Source organism: Chrysochloris asiatica, unplaced genomic scaffold (assembly GCF_000296735.1).
Source record: "Chrysochloris asiatica unplaced genomic scaffold, ChrAsi1.0 scaffold00049, whole genome shotgun sequence".
Lineage (NCBI taxonomy): Eukaryota > Metazoa > Chordata > Mammalia > Afrosoricida > Chrysochloridae > Chrysochloris > Chrysochloris asiatica.
In genome coordinates this window covers 11,873,139-11,893,229 of record NW_006408567.1, presented here as the reverse complement: position 1 = coordinate 11,893,229, position 20,091 = coordinate 11,873,139, and the positions used below count along the sequence as shown (strand labels likewise).

Sequence of the window (20,091 nt, the reverse complement as noted above, 5' to 3'; positions counted from 1 at the left end):
GGCCCTGGTAGGGCACTGAGCTGGGTAGGCGATGAGACAAAATGTTTCCCTGAGCTTTTAACAAATCATCTTTATTACCCTGATCAAAAGTCAGAGAGCAGCTTAAAATTTTTATTTTTACATGGATACACATTCTGAATGCCTAGCTTGCAATCCATGGCAGTTTTGTAAGTTTTGCTCTACAAAATGGTGATGGTGTGTTTAGGTAATGAGTTGTCAGTGACGAAGAAATGAATAAAAAAACAAAATAAGACCCAAAAGGATGTTCTGATTGTCTCTAAATGAGCTGTTTACTCACTTCTCATGCAAAGGGATCAAACACCAAAAATAGTTTAGAAAATTTTCAAATAACACCTGCAACACAATCCTACATAAAAATCAAGCTTGAGCATTATTAATTCATGATGCTCAAAAGTAAGAGAATTAAAAATAAAGCTAAAAGCAGGTGAGTCTTCTCACTTCTTCTTCTTCTTTGTGAAATATAATTTTTCTTCCAGTGGCACTGGGACAATCCCTTCACATTCTTTTACTTCCTGAGTTAGTGGGTGCTTTACAACATTCCGTCTAATCACATCGATGTCTCGAGACAAGTGTTCCATTATGTTCTCAACAATTGTTGGTGGTGCATGAAAATCCACCAAGAAATACCTGCAATAAAAGAGAGAAAGAAGTGAGTTCTTATGGACTGTAATAGAACAACTCCACTATTGTGGTCAGTGTGTTCATTTTGTTTTTCTCTAATAAAGACATTAACTACAAACACAGATGTATGCCTGTCCAACACAGAAACAACTAGTTGTCCAGCCTGCATGTTAGTAGCAGTGTATCTGATCTCCCTTATCCTATGGCCCTTTCCCTTACACTCTTGTGAAAATCTGAATCCAACAAAACTCTGTGACAGCCAAGCACTGTGATATTACATCCAGGAGAACACTAGAAAGTATGGTAAAATATAGATACAATGAGAACAAAGTTCAACAATGTCCAATTTTTGTGGTGAAAACACCTGAAAATTCAGTATATATTCTTCTAATTTTCCAAATGAGTTTACCAGTGACCTAATGTGCCTAAAAGAGAGTGCCATCACTCACTTCAAAAATAAGAAAAAAGATGAAGAAAGGTATGAGATTGGTCTAAGACTATCCTGGCATGAACATTCAAGAATGCGCAAGGAACAAAAAGGAAATGCCTTGAACCTTGGGTGAAACAATTCAACATTCATCTACTGAGACCAGACTAAAGGAGATGGGCATCCTACACAGCTCACTGATCACAAAAAATAACACCTTCATCAGTTGCAGGTGGATGAGGACACAAAGAGAGAAGTGCCCTTCTTCCCAGTTCTGAAGCTTTAAACTTACCTAGTATACAGATTCTACCACAATGTTGTTAAAAAGTGGCACCAGTTTTCAATGCAGTATTTCAGATTTCAGCAAAGTAACTTAGGTTAGGCAAAACTCCTTAGACATGACACTAAAAGTACAACCCACAAAAGAGAGCACTGGTAAATTGTCCTTGCTGTTAAGTGCCCTTAGATAGGCTCATTAATATACCAGATTTGATTAAAATATAAAAAGTGCTCTTTGAGAGATAAAGTTAAGAAAATAAAAAAAAAAAAAAATTATTTATATCCAGAAGATACAAAGAACTCTCAAAACTTAGTAAGAAAACAAATCAATTTAAAAAATAGGTGTAAGATTTAAACAAATATGCTATTTAAATATATATTTAACCAAAGAAGATATATGATGGCAAGTAAGTATATGCCAAGGCATATAACACACCAATAGTCACTAGGAAAAAGCAGTGAAACCCAAAGGGTAACTACTGGAATGGCTAAAATTCAAGGATATGTCCACACAACTACTTGTACATGAATTTCAAAGCAGCTTTATTCATAACAAGCCAAATCTGGAAGGAACCCAAATATCCATGTGAACTGATCAACATACTAGTATACAATGGAATGCTGCTAGCAATAAAACGGATTAAACTACTGATGTACACTATTGAATTTCAAAATGATTGTGCTATGTGAAAGAAACTATAGTAAAAAAAATATGTTCATACTATCAAATTACATCTATATAAAATTCTAGAAAATGTAAACTAATCTGCAGTGAAAGATAGCAGATTGCCTTGGAAGGGAGGCAGGCAGGGAGAAATCTTGTACAAGGAAACTTTAGGGATAATGAATAAGTTCACTGACTTGATTGTGGTGATTTCATGGTATATACATATGTCAAACCTTATTCAATTGTGTACTGTAAATATACACTGATTACTGTATATCAATTATATCTCTGTAAAGATGCCAAATTTTAAATGCTAAAAATGAATGGGTGGGATTTGGAGAATGACTTATTTGTGGGGATTGGGGGCTTGAAAAGAGCTGATACCTGCCAGGGTTTCCTGAGAATGGAATAAAGATGTGATCTCCTTGGCAAACTTCTTGAGGCTATGACTTGCACATCTGCCCACTGATAAGACCACCATTTGGGCTTGTTCTAAAAACTATAGACTAATCCAGTCAGGTTTTAAGACATAATTCAACTTTTTTTATTTCTATTCCATATAGAAGACACCAGAACTGCAATAAAGACCCCTGGTGGAATAATAGTTAATCGTATAACTAACTGAAAGGTTAGCGGTTTGAAACCACCAAACACCAGTAGTTTCACAGGAGAAAAGATCTAGTGATCTGCTCTCATACAATGTATAGCCTTGGAAACTCTGCCCTAGTGGCACAGAGATTAAGTACTTGCCTCCTAGGGAGAAAGATGAGGTCATGGTCATCTGTTTTCATAAACATGTGGTGCTGTGGGTTAATGTGCCAGATTGCAAAACTGTTTGAACTGCAAGGTTGGCGGCTCAAGCTCACCAGCTACTCCTCGGAAACCCCATACAGGGTCACTATGGGTCAGAATCAACTCGAAGGCACTTAACAACAACAATGGGGTAGTTATACTCTGTTCTAAAAGCTCACCATGAGCTAACAGCTCACAATAGCAGCAACTTAGGAACTATTAATTCATTCAGCACTTTAATTATTGGTTACTTATTATGAGGAAGACTCTGGACTAAAGTCTAAAATAGATTCCAGATCACCTGGTGGTCAGGACAGGGAACGCTCTCTCTCTCACAGAACATGGCCCACAGCATTTCTTCCCAGTTACCCATCTGTAGTCATTATTATTATTACTTTTAAATCAGTATCCATCAAAAAGTCTTTCCAAACTACCATGGACAAGTTATGACCACACCCTCTGTTAATATTCCAATCTTACTTAACTTTATAGCAGGTCCTTGTTTCTCTGCCTTTTGTATAGTTGCCTTAGGAAAACCTTCCTCTCTTGCTTTATTTCACATTAAAGTCCTACGCAGACGGCTTAAGGTAGTTTGTGGGAGAAGCACTGTTATTACACAGAGGAGCAGGGAGGGCAGTACTTAGCAAGACCTTGGCACACTCCAGCACTCAGTGACCAGAGGAGGACTTCAAATCTCCTCCTGTCAGCACGTCCACAGGTGTCTCCTGCTCTCCAGAGATAAGTGGTCAGGTACTCAAGTTATTAAAATACCATCTGGGGGTAAATCATGTTGTTTGGGATCAATGATAATGCTAACATCATTGCTTTCTTCCTTTTTTCATTCAGCCGCATCACAGATTTAAGAAACATTTTTGTGGGCTAGCCTAAAAGTCCAAACATGTTTCCAGAAAAACTTTCTAAGAGAAAGTATGTTCATAGATGCCAATAACCAACTCAACTGCCCACACATCAGTTCTCATGCAGTCTCTCTGAATAGCATTCTCCACATACCCGCACTCACCAAATAATCCTGAGAAACAGATCCAAGGCTTCTGTATACCATTTTGTAATATGCACAAAAGAGAATGCCCAAGGATGAAAACTAGAGGCCAAACATACCAGAAACCTCATATTTCATAATTTTAGTGTCATTTTCAAAGTGCTTTCTCATCTTTTAAGTAGCTTCTGAGGAAGAGGACCAAGGAGAAGTGGATGTTCCACTCCCTGTGGCAATCCAGGAAATGGAAGAGGAGGACATGGTGCTGAGTACTGGTTAGCAGCCCTCTCCCAGCAACTAAGCTAGTCATTTCACAGCTTTCCTACACACCTTCCTTCCAGTGTCACATATAGTGCAGGTAAGAGACACTCAGAGAGGCTAAGTCAGTCCACTCAGTCACCCAGCTACTAAAGGGACACAATCAGGATTCAAACAGTGTCGACCTTTTGATTCCAGGACACAAGAGAACATACAACACTGATGCTGGACAGGACCATAAAGATAGTGCAGCCCAATTCCAACTGCTCATGTTGCTTATGGAGTCCTAGTGTGGCGCTGTGGGTTAATGCGCCAGACTGCAAAGCTGTTTGAACTGCAAGGTTGGCAGTTCAAGCTCACCTCACCAGCTGCTCCTAGGAAACCCTATACAGGGTCACTATGGGTTGGAACCGACTCGAGGGCACTTAACAACAACATGTTGCTTATGGCAGTCCTGGTGTGGCGCTGTGGGTTAATGTGCCAGAATGCAAAGCTGTTTCAACCACAAGATCGGCGGTTCAACTCACCAGCTGCTCCTCGGAAACCCTATACAAGGTTGTCGACTCGACGGCACTAAACAACTACAATGTTGCTTATGAGGAAAGTAAAGTCCAGATAAGGCACTGCTTGTCTGAGGACTCCTGGCTCTACAGAGCCTCATTCTGCCTGCCCTATCTCTCTTCTGGCTACTTAGCACTGTGCGTTTGGGGGTGCCCAGACCTGTCTATGCTCCTTATGGGTAAAGAGGAGTCCTGGATAAAGGCCTGGAAATTCTAAGTTTGGACTGTAGTTTGGCTCTGGAGACTCCTCCTTGCTACTGAATCCCTGCTCACACTGGCCCTCTTTTCAGCATTCTGCCTTCCCACCACTAGTCAAGACACTCTTCTCACAACCAAATCAAAATAAGAGCACTGGCCAAAATGCAAATGGGCCTGTGACCACAACAAGAGCTTGTGACAGTCATTGCATGCTTATTGCCCTGTTGATCTGTGCCTGGGACTCAGGTGGACAAAGATTACTTCCATTCCATGCTTCTTGTCATACTGTGGAAATTTCCATGAAGAGGAAACTCCTCCACACCAGAGATGGGGGAAATGGCTCAGAGATGAGTAGTTCTTACTGTAGTTCACCACTTGCAGTTCAGAGCCAAATCTCTCCACCTAGGCCTAATGACAGTCTACTTTGGGTTGTGGATTTGGGCAGTTTCTGCTGCCCACAAGGATCCCTTTCCCATATTAGAGACCTGTAAAAATGGGAGGCTAGGGATTCCCCAGTATACACTCCCTACATCCTGCTGAAGGCTGCCACAGAGACAGAAGCCATTCAGCATGAGCCACTGTTCAAAGAAAGGAGGCTAGAAGAAGGTCCCAGTTCTCCCGAGGAATCTGGCCCAGGAAAGGAGGATCAAGAGGACTCAAAACCACAATGAGGTATCAATGTTTGCTTCTTCCCCTCAACAAGCTTGTTGCTAATGTTATTGGATGCCATCGAGTGAGTTCTTACTCATAGTGCCCTGTACAGGGTTTCCAAGGAGCAGCTGGTGAGCTTGAACCACCAATCTTGTGGTTCAAACCAACCATGCAGTCCAGCGCATTAACCCACAGCGCCACAGGTAGAATCAAAACAAGACCCACAATCCTAACACATGTGGACTCTTTCTTATCTCCATTCTCTCAATCTCCTTATTAATGGTAGAACAGCTTACAACTGCCACTACAATGCAATCGTCTAGACGTACGCAAATGCTGGTTTGGCATTTCAATTAAAAAAAAAGTTCTCCAAATAGTTAATTTCCCATTTTCTAATTTTACTCTATGGCACTATAGGATAAGCACAGACTGTGAACCACAAGGTTGGTGGTTCAATCCTATCAGCTATTCCTTGGTAACCCTATACAGGGTTGCTATGAATTGGAATGGACCCAACAGCAATTAACATATATGACATAACATCATGGTATGGAACTGTAGGATAAGCACTGAATTGTTAATCATAAGGCTGGCATTTCAAATACACCAGCAGCTTCTTGGAAACCCTATACAGGGTCACTGTGAGTTAAATGGAAACCAACTCTTCAGCACTTAACAACACCTCTAACCCAAGTGAAATTGGTTTTCCTAGCAGGTGGCCTGGTAAGCATGGACACAGCCTTAGTCTAGTTCTTACTCATTTGTGGTTCTCATTATAGTCACTTCATCTACCTACACAGGTTGGAATCAGTTTTACCCAAAGCTCTCTCTATCCTGTTGAAAAGCACTTAACTTTTATGCAGCACCACTCTAGAGAAGTGGTAGTAAGAAGCAAACTGGTACTGGGTGGGAGGAAAGTACAAAAAAAGGTTTCCTATCCAAATGCATTTCTCATTACAGATACAAATGTTCAAAAGCTGGAGGGAGAGCCAACTCTTTTACAGGTAGAACATGCTCCTGTGGTCTTCACCGGATAGGCTATAATCTGCCTGCCTTTGTATTCCATAAGACACACTCTATAAAGCTCTCTTCTACAATAACTGTGAAACCCCACAGAGACTTCCCAGAGAAAGCACTTCCCCAGGACCATCCTAGTCCTACAGCAACCATCCCTCCAGGGGAAAGGACAAGCAAGCCCACAATGGCCCTTTAGCTCCTTCCCTGAAGGGTCTAGCCCCATGGAGTAGAGGGAGGGAACACCTCTTCTTGCAATGTTCCTAACAGTAAAGGCTGCATTTTTTATTTCACTTTTGCTTTAATCCTGTATTTACAATCATTTTCCATCAAAGGGCTTGCTAGAATTCCAGTTAGTCTTTGTCTCTCTCAGTCACAGTCATACTCCCTCCCTTCCCCCAGCAGAAGAGTGGAAATTTCCACTGAAGCATTCAGTGGCTCACAGTAGGTGGGGTGGGGGCAGGGAAGGGGAGGATCTGCAGCCCTGAAGCATCTCCAAGCCTTTCAGAAGACAGGAAGCAGATCCCTGGGCTATTGAGTACAGGCTTCACTGAATTCTCCACCTTAAAACTAAGGCACCCTCTGCACAGAATAGCCCTATTTCTTGGTATCTGTTGGTCTAATACATTTTTTAAATGACTAAACCTTCTACCAAATCCTTAAAGATCTTGGAGTGCTGCCAATGAAAAGAAACCTGTGAGACTATAGCAGTCACACCATGAAGCCAGCCATGGAGCAGCAGTAACACAGATCGGGGCAGGATGCTGGCCCTGGCTTAATGCTGGCAGGAGAGCACGAGGGCCTGTGAAACCGGAAAAATACCGAGGGGAATCAATCTCCCCTAGAGAGGGTGCCAGCTCTCTTGGAGTAAGCGGCAGACACATTTAGGGAGCGCGTCAGTAAAATTCCACTGATTTTGCTTACCTGTAAATAGAAAGGTAATTTATATGTCAGCCTGGAGATCTTTGTTATAAGGTCACCTATTCCAATTTTAAAGCAAGAAACTGGGGAAAGATGGGACAAAACAAACAAGACAAACCTCTTTCACTATTGACGAGTGCTTTATAAACAGACATTTTGATAATTTAACAAGTCTGCCTGCCCTCACTATATTAAAATCAGATCTAATAAAAACAATTTGGGGTATCCTTGTCCAAGAACGCAGCACAGGCCCAGCACAGAACTGTGGGGTACAGCGTCTTCTGTAGTTTTCGCTCCTGTACCAGTAATCTATCAATCCCAGGCTTCGTCCAGCCCCACCTAGTGGCAAGAGGGCAGCTCTCATAGTAAAACAGTGAAGTGGTTCTGGGAAAGGGTGGCTGATACTAAGATTCCATAAAATAACTGTCCTCACTTTTAGGAAAGTTCTAAATCAGCATCTACTCCCCATTGTCCCCTTCTCCATACGATATTCACCCCTTTTAGACCTCCAGAACTGTTGTAAGAATTTCCCACGATTTCACCCCTTGCCTTTCCCAGAGAGTTGATAAAAGTACTGAGGTGAGCAGACGAAGGCACAGAAGGGAGACAATCTAGGAGGCCTAAATGAGACCAAAGTTCCCAAGCCTTCCAAAGCCGGGCATTGGGTCATGATCCAACACGTTCCAGTCACTGCCTGGTGGAGTCAGAAGTCACCATCTAGAAAGCTGGTCCAGAAGATCCAAACTTCCCAGCTACCCTGACTTTGCACTAACAGGTCAAGAACTACCTGCTCCTAAATTCTCATTACCTGAGAACAGACATAAGAAGTGACTTCCCTTGGCAAATAGTATTAATAAGTTAACATGTAATTTGAGATTACTTGTACATGGCAGGGTGACCTGGCCCAGGCTCCACTCTGTTGCTGGTGGAAGAACAGCATGCTTTAAAGTGGTGCTCAGCTGCAGATGAACGGCTCACCCAATTCTCCTGACTCTCAATGATTGTAAGTGGGTCAGAACTGGGCCATTGAGCTTGGCCTCCGGATGAGAAGCTTGTATTTGTGTTTCCACTCCAGATATACTGAACCACAATCGACATTTTAGCCAGATCCCTTATATAGAAGTTGTACGTATACACAAAATGTCTAAGACCAGTTTGAGGCTCTGATTTCTGGGAACTTGACAATCAAATTGTTACAATGAAAAATGGGTTCCCAGTTATAAACAGACTTACAGAGTAATTTCTGGAACATTACTTATTTCCAATGTGGGGGGTGAACCACATTAATATCTGGAATATGATGAATATTTTTATTTTTGGCATAAACTGGTAATATGCTTGATATACTAATCAACACCAAATACCATTCCCAAGTACACACTCTTCCTTTGGGAAGACTTCCCAGACAATCCTAAACTAGCAGGATCTCCCCTCCTAAGCACTTTTCTACCCCTTTCTTTAGGGTCAAATTGGCATATGTTTAGCAAGGGTATCAATCTGGGGGAGTAGCTGGGGATGGGATAATGAAAATTGTAAGTAACATAGAGTAAGAATTAACTACAACAGAGATGCCTGTCATGGGGGGAGCCTGGCATTCCTGGCTGTGCAAACTACACTGCACTTACACTCCTCTTTGGTGGAAGCTAGTTAGCACTATGTTAACTGACTAGATGGAAAACCCCTTAAGACCAGGTACCACAACAACCACAAGAATCATGCTGAGGCCTATGAGTAGCACTAGGACATACATTTATCCCCAGTAAAATGTAAAAGCAATAAACACAGTATACTGATAGAGCCACAATACAATGTAGATTCTTGGGTATCACCTAGGCTCACTCATTAACCAGTCAAAGAGGGCTGTCTGTGAGGTCTTCCCAGAGGACAGGTTGTACTCTGGAAGCAGCACCTCAACAAAACTGCAGACACATGTCATGGCCTCCAGGGCTGTACAAAAAGGCCAAACTTTAGAATGCTAAATCTGTAACTGACAAGCTCACTGTTTCTTCTTAACCTAGTACAGTGCCTGCCACATAATCAGTTTAGTAAATGCTATACCTTTCTGTTTGTGGCACTATGGGGTACTGTGCTGGACTGCAAAGTGGGTTTGAACCACAAGGTAGACAGTTAAAGTTCACCAGCCGCTCCTTGGAAGCTATTGAGGGTCGCTATGGGTTAGAACTGACTCAACGGCACTTAACAAGAACACACCTTCCTGTGGCTTCTGTAATGCACACAAAGAATTTACCCAATGAACAAAACATCTGGTACAAATGTGGTTGGGGGGGGGGGGACGGGGTTCAGTGACCAGGGACCAGGGGAGGTAGAGAAGTGGGGGGAAGAAGTATATGGCTTAAGTCAAGAGAATATTAGATACAACTAAGTTCCATATAGGAGTCCTGGTGTGGCGCTGTGGGTTAATGCCCCAGACTGCAAAGCCGTTTGAACTGCAAGGTCGGTGGTTGAAGCTCACTAGCTTCTCCTCGGAAACCCTATACAGGGTTGCTATGGGTAGGAATCGGCTCGAGAGCACTTAACAACAAGTTCCATACAACAAGATTTGGACATATTAAATTCCAAATCTTTCTCCAGGTAACTCTAAAATACACTAGCCCCTTAAGGTCCTCATTTACCAAAAGTCACTGTGGAGAGTATTAATGGGTGGTGGTGGTGGTTATGTGCCCTGGAGTCAGTTCCAATGCATAGCGACCCTGTACAGGGTTTCCAAGGCTGTAAATCTTTATGGAAGCAGAAAGCCTCATCTTTCTCCCGGGGAACAGCTGGTAGTTTTGAACTGCTGACCTTGCAGTTTGTAGCGAGATTCGTAACCACTATGCTAATGGGTGCGGCTACAAAAATCAAAGTTAACACCGTCAAATAAGGTAAAGAAATGAAGGTGTCTTGCTTGACATATGCAGGACTTCTAGTCATTTATAAGTCACTGTATGTTGTAAGCTCTGTCAGATCACAGGTCCCCCCCGCCCCCCTTTATCGTGGAACATCTCCATAGAATTAGTGTTTCAGAGACTGCACTTTGGACAACACTGCCTTAAACAGATTAATTCCAACCATTGATTTATCCCAGGAAAATAGATTCAAAACATGAACCTTCCCCATCTTTTTAATATGCATATGTAATACATTTTAAGAATGCTGCTTCTGCTTTTCAGAAGCCTGAAATTAACTACATTTAGGAACAGAAACAGAATTGTTAAAAATAAATGAACTAAGTGACTGCCATGGTATCCTTTGGTTAGACAGGTGCAATATGTCAGGAAATCAGGATATATGGCTAGTATTGCCAGCAGTTCTGGCTTACTACTAAGCAGATTCTTTCAGAACCCGGATTTACTTTACATAAAAGGAAAACCGCACCATCCTCAGTCTCGCCACCCCTTACCCAGAGTCCTGGAAACTAAATGAGCCAGTACAGGCACTCCCTGGGGTTATGAATGAGACCCATTCCTAGCTGTATCTTTGAGAATTTGTAAGTAAGTCAGAACAGGCGTATACGGTTTTTATTTGACCTTACTTTAGTGCAAGAAAAGGCTCAAAGCCCTTTCAATTATTTAAAAACTGCATGTACAGCAAATGAAAGTGATTGTGATGAAGAACTTGTTGTGAGTAGGGGTTGGCTCAATCATTGTGAGGGTAAACTTGTTGTTGTTAAATTGTTAAGTGCCATTGAGTCGGTTCCGACCCAAAGCGACCCTACATAGGGTTTCCGAGGCTATAAATCTTTACAAGAGCAGAAAGCCTCATCTTTCTCCCACAGAACCGCTGGCAGTTTCGAACTACTTACCTTGAGGTTAGCAGCCCAACTCGTAACCACTACGCTACCAGAAGAGCTCAAGCACTTCAAAACAGTGCTGCCCCACCCAAAGAAGACTGATGCCAATTTGAACGTCACTCTCCACAGTCCTGCTGATAATACAATCTCATGCATCAGGCTCCTAAGAAGGCTCTCTATACATTCCTTCTGAATCTCCACTCTAGTTCTGGTTACCCTGGCTAATCTCCCTAACTGTGAAAATTCAGGTCTATTATTCCTGCATTGCTTTGTCAGCCATGACAGAACCAGTTTGAAGTCCTGCAAGGGCTAGCAGAAGTTGTCCTAGGTCTGATGCTGGTAACACAGGGACTGCTTGTACAGTGGACCTCAAATGAGGTATGCAAACCAGAGGCATCAACATCACCTGGACACTTGTTAACAGTTACTGTCAAGTAGACTCTGATTCATGGTGAACTCGTGTGTGTCAGAGTAGAACTGTGCTCAACAGCGTTTTCAGTAGCTTATTTTTCAAAATTAGACTGCCAGGTTTTTCTTCTGAGGTGCCTTCGGGTGGACCTTTTGGTTAGCAGCTGAGCAATTAACTACATAGGAACTTCAGACACTTGTCGGAAATAGACATTTTAGGATGTTGGTCACAACGCTCCACAAAGTCAAATCCTCTACTTGGAAGAGAGCAGAAGGAAACAGTCCTGTTTAACAATCATGCAAGCACGACACGAACAGTGCCATACGAGGAGAAAAGGACTGCTCTCCCTAGTCAGTGCCAGCTACCAGAGAACCTGGGTTCCTGGACAGATTTATTTGTTCCTCTTTAACCAAAAAGGCAAGAGAGTCATCACTTGCCTTTAAAATCAAGCCCATTTGTGGTTAAATTTTTTTTAAAAATACAGAATTTTTAAAAAGACATAAAAATACAATATCCATCCCTCATTGTTATTTTTATTGTGAAAGAAGACTAGTCACTGTGCATTTCATGTTGCTTAGCAACGCCTTCAGGCACTCTCTTCAGAGGTGTTCTTGAGAAGCTGAATACTAGCACAAAACAAGATAAAGCAATCAAAAGATGAGGTTTACATTATGTGCTGCATCTTGGCAGGTTTAAATGCAGTAAAGAAGCCTCAGTCTGAGGCATGACTCCACAACACGTACCACACTCACACAAGATCGCTAGATGCACAATGCGCGTACTTAAGCTAACAGCAGCACTCAGACAGCTTCCAGTGCTGTGTAGGGGGAACATCTGTAAGGATTATTTCATGCGATCCCTGCGACAACATGGCTGGGAGAATGCAACCTTAGTTCCAGCCTTGACCAACAAATCAGCTGAGAAGTTAAATGACTTGCTCAAGGCCAAACAGAGCTGTTGAGTACTAGATGTCCTGGACATTTCACACATTTCAAAGACAGTTCCATCTTCTCTATAACCTGCTTCTAGAGAACTCAACAACATAAGATTTGTCCCCCACACCAGAAACCATGGGTGTAAAAATGACACCATTAGGGGTTACAGTAATTTTAAGCAGATTCAACAAATTGGTCCTAAAGAATTGCTACAAAGTTATTGCTATAGAATCAAATTCTTGACATACGTTTCAAGCATTAAGTATATGCTGTGGGAGAAAAAATTCCATTATAGAAAATTATGGTTATCAGTTGCAAGAGGCAAAATCATTTTTCTCTTGTGGGAAAGTTCTGATTATGTATATTAGTGCCAAGTACATTTTGCTTGTTTTCTACAACCTACATACTTATAAAGGATGCACTGAGTATGTGGAGAACATATGCATTGATGGGTACCTAAAGACAAAAGTGAAAAGAAATGCAAGAGGAAAACAGTACTTAAGTTGACAGGAAGAGTTTTCTACAATCAAGGGCTTACAAACCTGTTAATACTCCACAGCCTATTTGTGTACTCTGATTATAGGTTATTAAGACTGGAACTGAGTCCCTGGTGATACAAGCAGTTAATGTGCCTGGCTGCTAATGAAAAGGTCCACCCAGCGGGTGTCTCTGAAGAAAGGCCCGGTGATCTACTTTAAAAAAAAAAAAAAAATCAGCCATTGTAAACACTATGGAGTACAGTTCTACCCTGACACACATGGTGTTGTCATGAATCAGCGTCAACTCGATGAGAACTGATTTTAAGACCGGAATAACAGCATCCCATTTGCAATACAACACTGCTAGGGAACACACCTGAACACCTCCTTATAAAACATTTCCTAGCACAATGGGACCTGACTGTAAAATTATAATCATTCCTAATACAAATTCAACAGTACTCTTTACTGAAAGGAGCAAAGACATTTTTTAAGTGATTCACAAAGCAACTTACCCTCCTCTTGTGTGCTTTTGACTGTGGGCAGAGATCCTATAAGGAAGCGCTCGCTCGCCCAGGTTTTCCAAGTTCCTCACTATTGCTCCTCTGTCCATCAGGGCTTCTAGCGTACGTTTCAAAGCAGCAGCTGTCTCTGGCTGTATATTGTTTTCATTTTTTAAAAGAGAAGAAAAAGGCAAACAACAACAACAAAAAATTACGATCAAGAAACGGAATAATGTCTGGTCAGTTCCACAATTCTACTGGTAAGGATCTTCAGGTATAAGCACCAGAAACTGTCTTTGGCTAACTTAAAAAAAATTTTTTAAAGTATATATATATACTTTTTAAGTTAGCCAAAGACAGTTTCTGTTGTTGTACCTAAAGATCCTTACCAGTAGAATTGTGGAACTGACCAGAATTCTACTGGTAAGGATCTCTAGGTACAAGCAACAGAAACTGTCTTTGGCTAACTAAAAAAAAAGTATATGTAAATGTGTGTATATATATAGGAGCTCTGGTAGTGTAGTGGTTACGAATCGGGCTGTTAACCTCAGGGTCAACAGTTCGAAACTACCAGCTGTTCTGTGGGAGAAAGAGGAGGCTTTGTGCTCCCGTAAAGATTTACAGCCTTGGAAACCCTGTACAGGGTCACTATGAGTCGGAACCAACTCCATGGCACATAACAACATATACAGTCCTGGTGTGGTGCTGCAGAATGAGCTGGACCGTGCAAGGTCGGTAGTTCAAGCTCATCAGCCACTCCTCAGAAAACCTATAACAGGGTTGCTGTGGTTGGAACCAACTTGACGGCACTTAACAACTATAAATATATAGTCAAGTATACACACACACACACACACACACACACACACACACACACACATAGGGAAAGCTGAAGAACCAGGTCTCAGGATCAGAACAGCTCCATGGAGCTGGTAGGCAGGAACTAGAGTAGCTTCTTCATAGCACTTCAGCCAGGATGAATCAGTGTTAATCCATATCAGCCTTTGTATCTCATAACTCAGAATTCAAATCCAGGGGAAGTGCATTCTACTGGCAATATACCTTGAATGACCGCCCCACTAAATCTATAGCCAGTGGGAAAAGTGTTATCCTCCAAAGAAAAATGGGGAGATTGTAACCAAAGAGCAGGCAGGATGAGTAAAATACAATCTCTGCCCTCATGGAGTTTACAATTTAAAAAAAAAGGGATTCACATACACACATACATAAAAAGACCAGAAGGCAGATTATAGAAAGTGATGCAAAAACTCAAGGGCTCATGGAAGGAGGCCCCAGGCTCAGTTAGGGGAAGCTTACTTGAAAGGACCCCTAAAAAATGACAAAGAAAGAAACAATAAACTAGACACTGAGTAAAGGTCAAGAAAGTCTGAGTGCACTGAGGGAACAAGTCGAAGTCCCACTGGATGAAGCTCAGGGTAAGGAAAGGTTGAGTAGTAAGACTGCAGTTTGGGGTTCAAGCATGTAAAAACAGAAATTTGTTTTAAAATAAACAAAATTCTAACAATATAAAATCTCATCATCTAGAGATGAAAGATATTTAAAACGAGTGAATTTTCTTCTGTATTCAAACACACACAAAAACTGGAAGAAGATACTTTATTTATAAGGGTAAAACTGAAAAGCAATGTGGATAATAACAGAGGGATGAGACTGGGAGAATGTTATCAACAACAGCTAAAAGGAAATCTGGAGAAGCTAGCTGGGGAAGAAAAGCTAAGTGTTGTTTGGGATATGCTGAGTCTGAGATGCCCACAGTACCCCCTAGGTTGACCTCTCAAGACGTAAACCTTAAGCTCGAAACAAGAGGCAAGTTAGAAAGATACATATGAGTCTGCATAGAATGGACACTACAGCCCTAGGAGCTGGGAATACTGAGAGAGGGGGAAATAAGAAGTGGATCAGATATAGAACTTTGGGGAGCACCAACATTTGGAGGCTGACAAGAGGACTTGAAGCCAAAAAAGTGGAAAGAAAAGATATACACAAATAAAACAAGGAAGTGTGGAGCCTGCTTGTCACAAAATAAGGATCTTAAATAAGGAGCTTCCAAAATGGAATGGTAGACAATGGAGATGAAGAAAAAGTTACACAGTACATGGTCATTTAGCAAGGTAGAGGGAGACACCACACTGCAGAGTGATGACAGCAAAGAGAGGAGGAAAGAACCCAAACTGAAGGGGCAAACAATTTTAGGTGAAGTGTTTTATTAGAGAGAGAAAGTGTACAAAGTAGTTAAAATAGAATGAGCCAGTCAAGAGAACAAGATGTAGGATTTTAAAAATAACAACTATGATGAGTCCAGGTGTGGTGCTATGGGATAGCATTGGATTGACTTCAAACCACCATGAGTAGAAACCAACTCAATGACACTTAACTGCATGATTCTTTTACTGTGCAACTGTTAGATGTCCAACACTGGTCTAGTGTTTAATTTTACATACTTATTCTTTTTTTTATTATTGTTCACTGGTTTATTTTTCCAAATTAGTAATAGGCTATTTACAATTAAGCAGATCTCCAATATATTAAAATGGCAATCCTACCATTGTTTGAAATCTAAACGGGGGAAAAAACTAAGGCACATTTAATCTGTGAGTTTAAAACAAATTTTCTGGGGTAATGACAAATTCATTTTACTTTTGTCCCCCAAAGCATGTGAGCACCAGTTTTATCAAAAAAAAAAACAAAACAAAAAAAAAAACACTTAATATTTAGCTTAAGAATAGGAAATGTAAAAATTAGTGGGGAGGACAGTTTTCAAAAGGAAATCTTTGGATATCTGTTTACTGCAAACCAAACATACTAAACAGTGAGTCACACTCCTGATACACAAAAAGTAACGAACAAGTACTCCGGAAACAGCAGGACATGGCACAATGGATATTAATATATTAAAAGCATCTCTGAAATAAAGGAGAAAATAAAATAGCAACTAAAAAAATAAAACCACCATCTCCATCAACATAACACAGAGAGCATGAAGTGAATAAAACCAGAGAAATCGCCCCTCTATGCTTTCAAAAGGGTATTCTGTGGGTTTTGTTTTCTTAAAAGCATACAGCATTAGATGTATTACAATAATTCCTCTTTGACATTCTAAATATTAATATTTTACCCTTTATAGAGAAGGGTCCAGAAGGGAGAAAAACGGCAAATATTTCTTGAAATTTCAAACCAGGTCCATTTAGGCCACACAAATTAGGATGGCAGTCATTTATCACTACATCTTCCCATGCTTTCAAAATGACATGACCACAGTGAGCAGTTTCTGGGAATAATCAACTTTGCAAACCCCTCCTGAAGATGATAACAGCTGTTATCTTATTTACTTATTTTACGAGAACTTATATAAAATGGCTTTTTAAAAAAATAAAAACGGTTGTAAAAAAGAAAGGTGGAATCTGTACAATGTTAACCGTCACAACAGACCATTTACCAGAGTTACTTACACTTTTGGCGAAGTCTTTTGATGCACATAAATTTTTAATTTTTAGTATGACCCAATCATCTGTTTTCTTTTGCTTGTGCAATTTTCACAATGTTTGGTAGTCTATGTGTGCCTATATTGGTGGTGGCTGTGTGCCGTGGAGTCAGTTCTGCCCCAGAGTGACCCTGTACAGGGTTTCCAAGGCTATAAATCTTTACAGGAGCAGAAAGCCTCATCTTTCTTCCATGTAACAGCTGGTAGTTTCGAACTGCTGACCTTGCGGTTCACAGCCCGATTAGTAACCACTACGCTTTGAAGAGCAAAGATGTCAGCTTGAGGACTAAGGTGCGCCTGACCCAAGCCATGGTATTTTCAATAACCTCATATGGATGCGAAAGCCGGATAGTGAATAAGGAAGATCGTAGAAGAATTGATGCCTTTGAATTGTGGTGTTGGAGGAGAATACTAAAAGTGCCATGGATTGCCAAAAGAACCAACAGATCTGTTTTGGAGGAGATGCAGCCAGAGTGCCCCTTGGAGGCCAAAATGGCTAAGCTTTGTCTCTCATACTTTGGACATATTGTCAGGAGGGAATAGTTGCTGGAGAAGGATGTCATGCTGGATAAGATGGAGGGTCAGAGAAAAAGAGGAAGACCCCCAACGAGATGGATCAGCCAGGTGATATCATTGATAGCATCATTGTTTCGTTCTGGTGTGCATGGGGTCGCTATGAGTCGGTTCCGACTCAATGGCACCTGACGACAACAACACTACCAGAGCCCTCACAGTTGTCCCTATTTTTTCATTGATTACCTTTATAATTCTGGGATTCACATTTAGGTCTTTAATCCATGCTGAGTAGGTTTTTTGTATATGGCATGAGGTAATGATCTTGTTTCAATTTTTTGTATATAGATTTCCAGTTCTGCCAGCACTATCTGTTAAAGAGATTGTCTCCTCCCCATGCAATATACTTAGGCCCTTTGATGAAGATCAGTTGGCTGTATGTAGATGGGTTAACTTCTAGATTCTCAATTCTGTTCCATTGATCAAAGTATTTTTCACTGTACCAGTACCAGCCTGTTTTGACCATTGTAGCCGTGTAGTAAATTTTGAAATCAGGGAATGAGAGGCTTACAACTTTGTTCTTCTTCTTAAGCAGTGCTTTGCTTTTCCTGCGTTTCTTTTCTACATAAAGTTTATAATTGTTTTTCCATCTCTTTGGAGAATGTCTTTGGAATCTGGACTGGGATTGCTATTATGTTTAGATTGCTTTGGGCAGTATTGACATTCCCACAATATTAAGTATTCCTATTTAAGAGCATTGTATATTCTTTTTCTTTTCTTTCCCCCCCTTTTAGTGTGGGTGCTTTTTCTTTATCTTTTACAATAGTGGCTCTATGCCATATTTCTCCTTTTGTGACTGACCGATTTGCATCTCTCTAATAGCTGTTCTGCGAGAGAAAGATGAGGCATTCTGCTCCCGTTAAGATTCACAGCCTCGGACACCTTGTACAGGGTTCGCTATGGGTCAGAACCGACTTCACGGCACACAGCCACCACCACCAATGGCTAGTGATCATGAACATTTCTTCATATGTTTGTTGGCTGCCCGGATTTCCTCCTTGGTGAAGTGTCTGTTCATGTCCTGTGTCCGTTTTTTTTAAATTGGGTTATTTGTCCATTTTTTGTAGAGGTGTTGTAGTTTCCTGTGTATTTTGGAAATTAGTCCCTTGTCTGATGCACCACTGCAAAAGATTTTTTTCTCATTCTGTGGGCTCCCTTTTTACTCTTTAGATGAAGTCTTTTGATGCATGTAAGTTTTTAATTTTTAGTGTGTCCCATTGATCTATTTTTGTTTGTGTAGGTTTCAAAATGTTTGGTAGTCTGTGTATGTCCTGTATTAGAGTGCTCAAAATTTCCCCTATTTTTTAAATGATGACCTTTGTAATTCTGGGATTCACATTTAGGTCTTTCATCCATGATGAGTTCGTTTTTTAATAAAGCCTGAGGTAAAGGTCTTCTTTCAGTCTTTTGCATATCACTTTGCAATTCTGCCAGCACCATCTTTGAAGAGACCATCTCCTCCCCATGCAATATACTTAGGTACTTTATTGAAAATCAGTTGGCTGTATGTTGTTGTTGTTGTTGAGCGCCATCGAGTCATGTGGATGGGTTAACTTCTGTATTCTCAATTCTGTTCCATTGATCAATGTATCTTTCTTTGTACCAGTACCAGGCTGTTGGAGCATTGTAGCTGTGCAGTAAATTTTGAAATCAGGGAGTAAAAGGCTTCCCACCCTGTTCTTCTTAACCCAGCGCTTTGCTTATCCTGGGTCTCTTTCCTTTACATATAAAATTTGTAATTGTTTTTTCCATCTCTTTGAAGAATGTCATTGGAATCTGGATTGGGATTGCATTATATGTGTAAAGTGCTTTGAGTAGTATTGACATTTTCACAATGTTAAGTCTTCCTATCCAGAGGCATGGTATATTCTTCCATTTTTGTAAGTCTCTTTTGGTTTCTTAATGTTTTGTAGTTTTCCTTATATAGGTCCTTTGTTTCTCTGGTTACATTTATTCCTAGATATTTCATCCTTTGGATGACTATTGTAAATGGTATTGTTTTCCTGATGTCCTTTTCAGCACTGCCGTTATTGGTATAGAGGAATCCAACTGAATTTGTATGTTGATCTTATACCTTGCCACTTTGTTGAATCCTCCAATGAGGTCTTTGAGGATTTCTATGTATAGAATCATACATATCATCTGCAAATAAAGAGAGTTTTACTTCCTCTTTGCCAATTCGGATGCCCTTGATTTCCCTATCTTGCTGTATAGTTCTGGCTAAGACTTCCAGCACAATATTGAATAGGAGTGGTGACAAACGACAACCTTGTCTGGTTCCTGTTCACAGAGGGAAGGATTTAAGTTTCTCTCTATCCATTGAGAGTACTGTAGGCTGTTGGTTTTGTATATATGCTCTTAATATAATGAGGAATCTCCCTCCAATACCTACTTTGTTGAGTGTTTTTATCAGGAATGGATGTTGGATTTTGTCAAATGCCTTTTCTACATCAATCAATATGATCATGTGGTTCTTTTCTTTTTTCTTATTTAT

At 40.8% G+C, this 20,091-nt stretch overlaps 1 protein-coding gene across 1 annotated transcript in view; it reads right to left on the bottom strand.

The window, feature by feature from the left end:
- Window positions 1–455: 455 nt before the first annotated feature.
- Window positions 456–20,091, bottom strand: part of MRPS6 (mitochondrial ribosomal protein S6) — an 88,134-nt gene continuing 68,498 nt past the window's right edge. The window contains exons 2-3 of the mRNA XM_006862550.1: window positions 13,535–13,674; window positions 456–648 (exon numbers count right to left, since the gene is read on the bottom strand). Of these exons, the coding sequence (XP_006862612.1) occupies window positions 456–648; window positions 13,535–13,674 (333 nt within the window). The remainder of the gene's footprint in view (window positions 649–13,534; window positions 13,675–20,091) is intronic.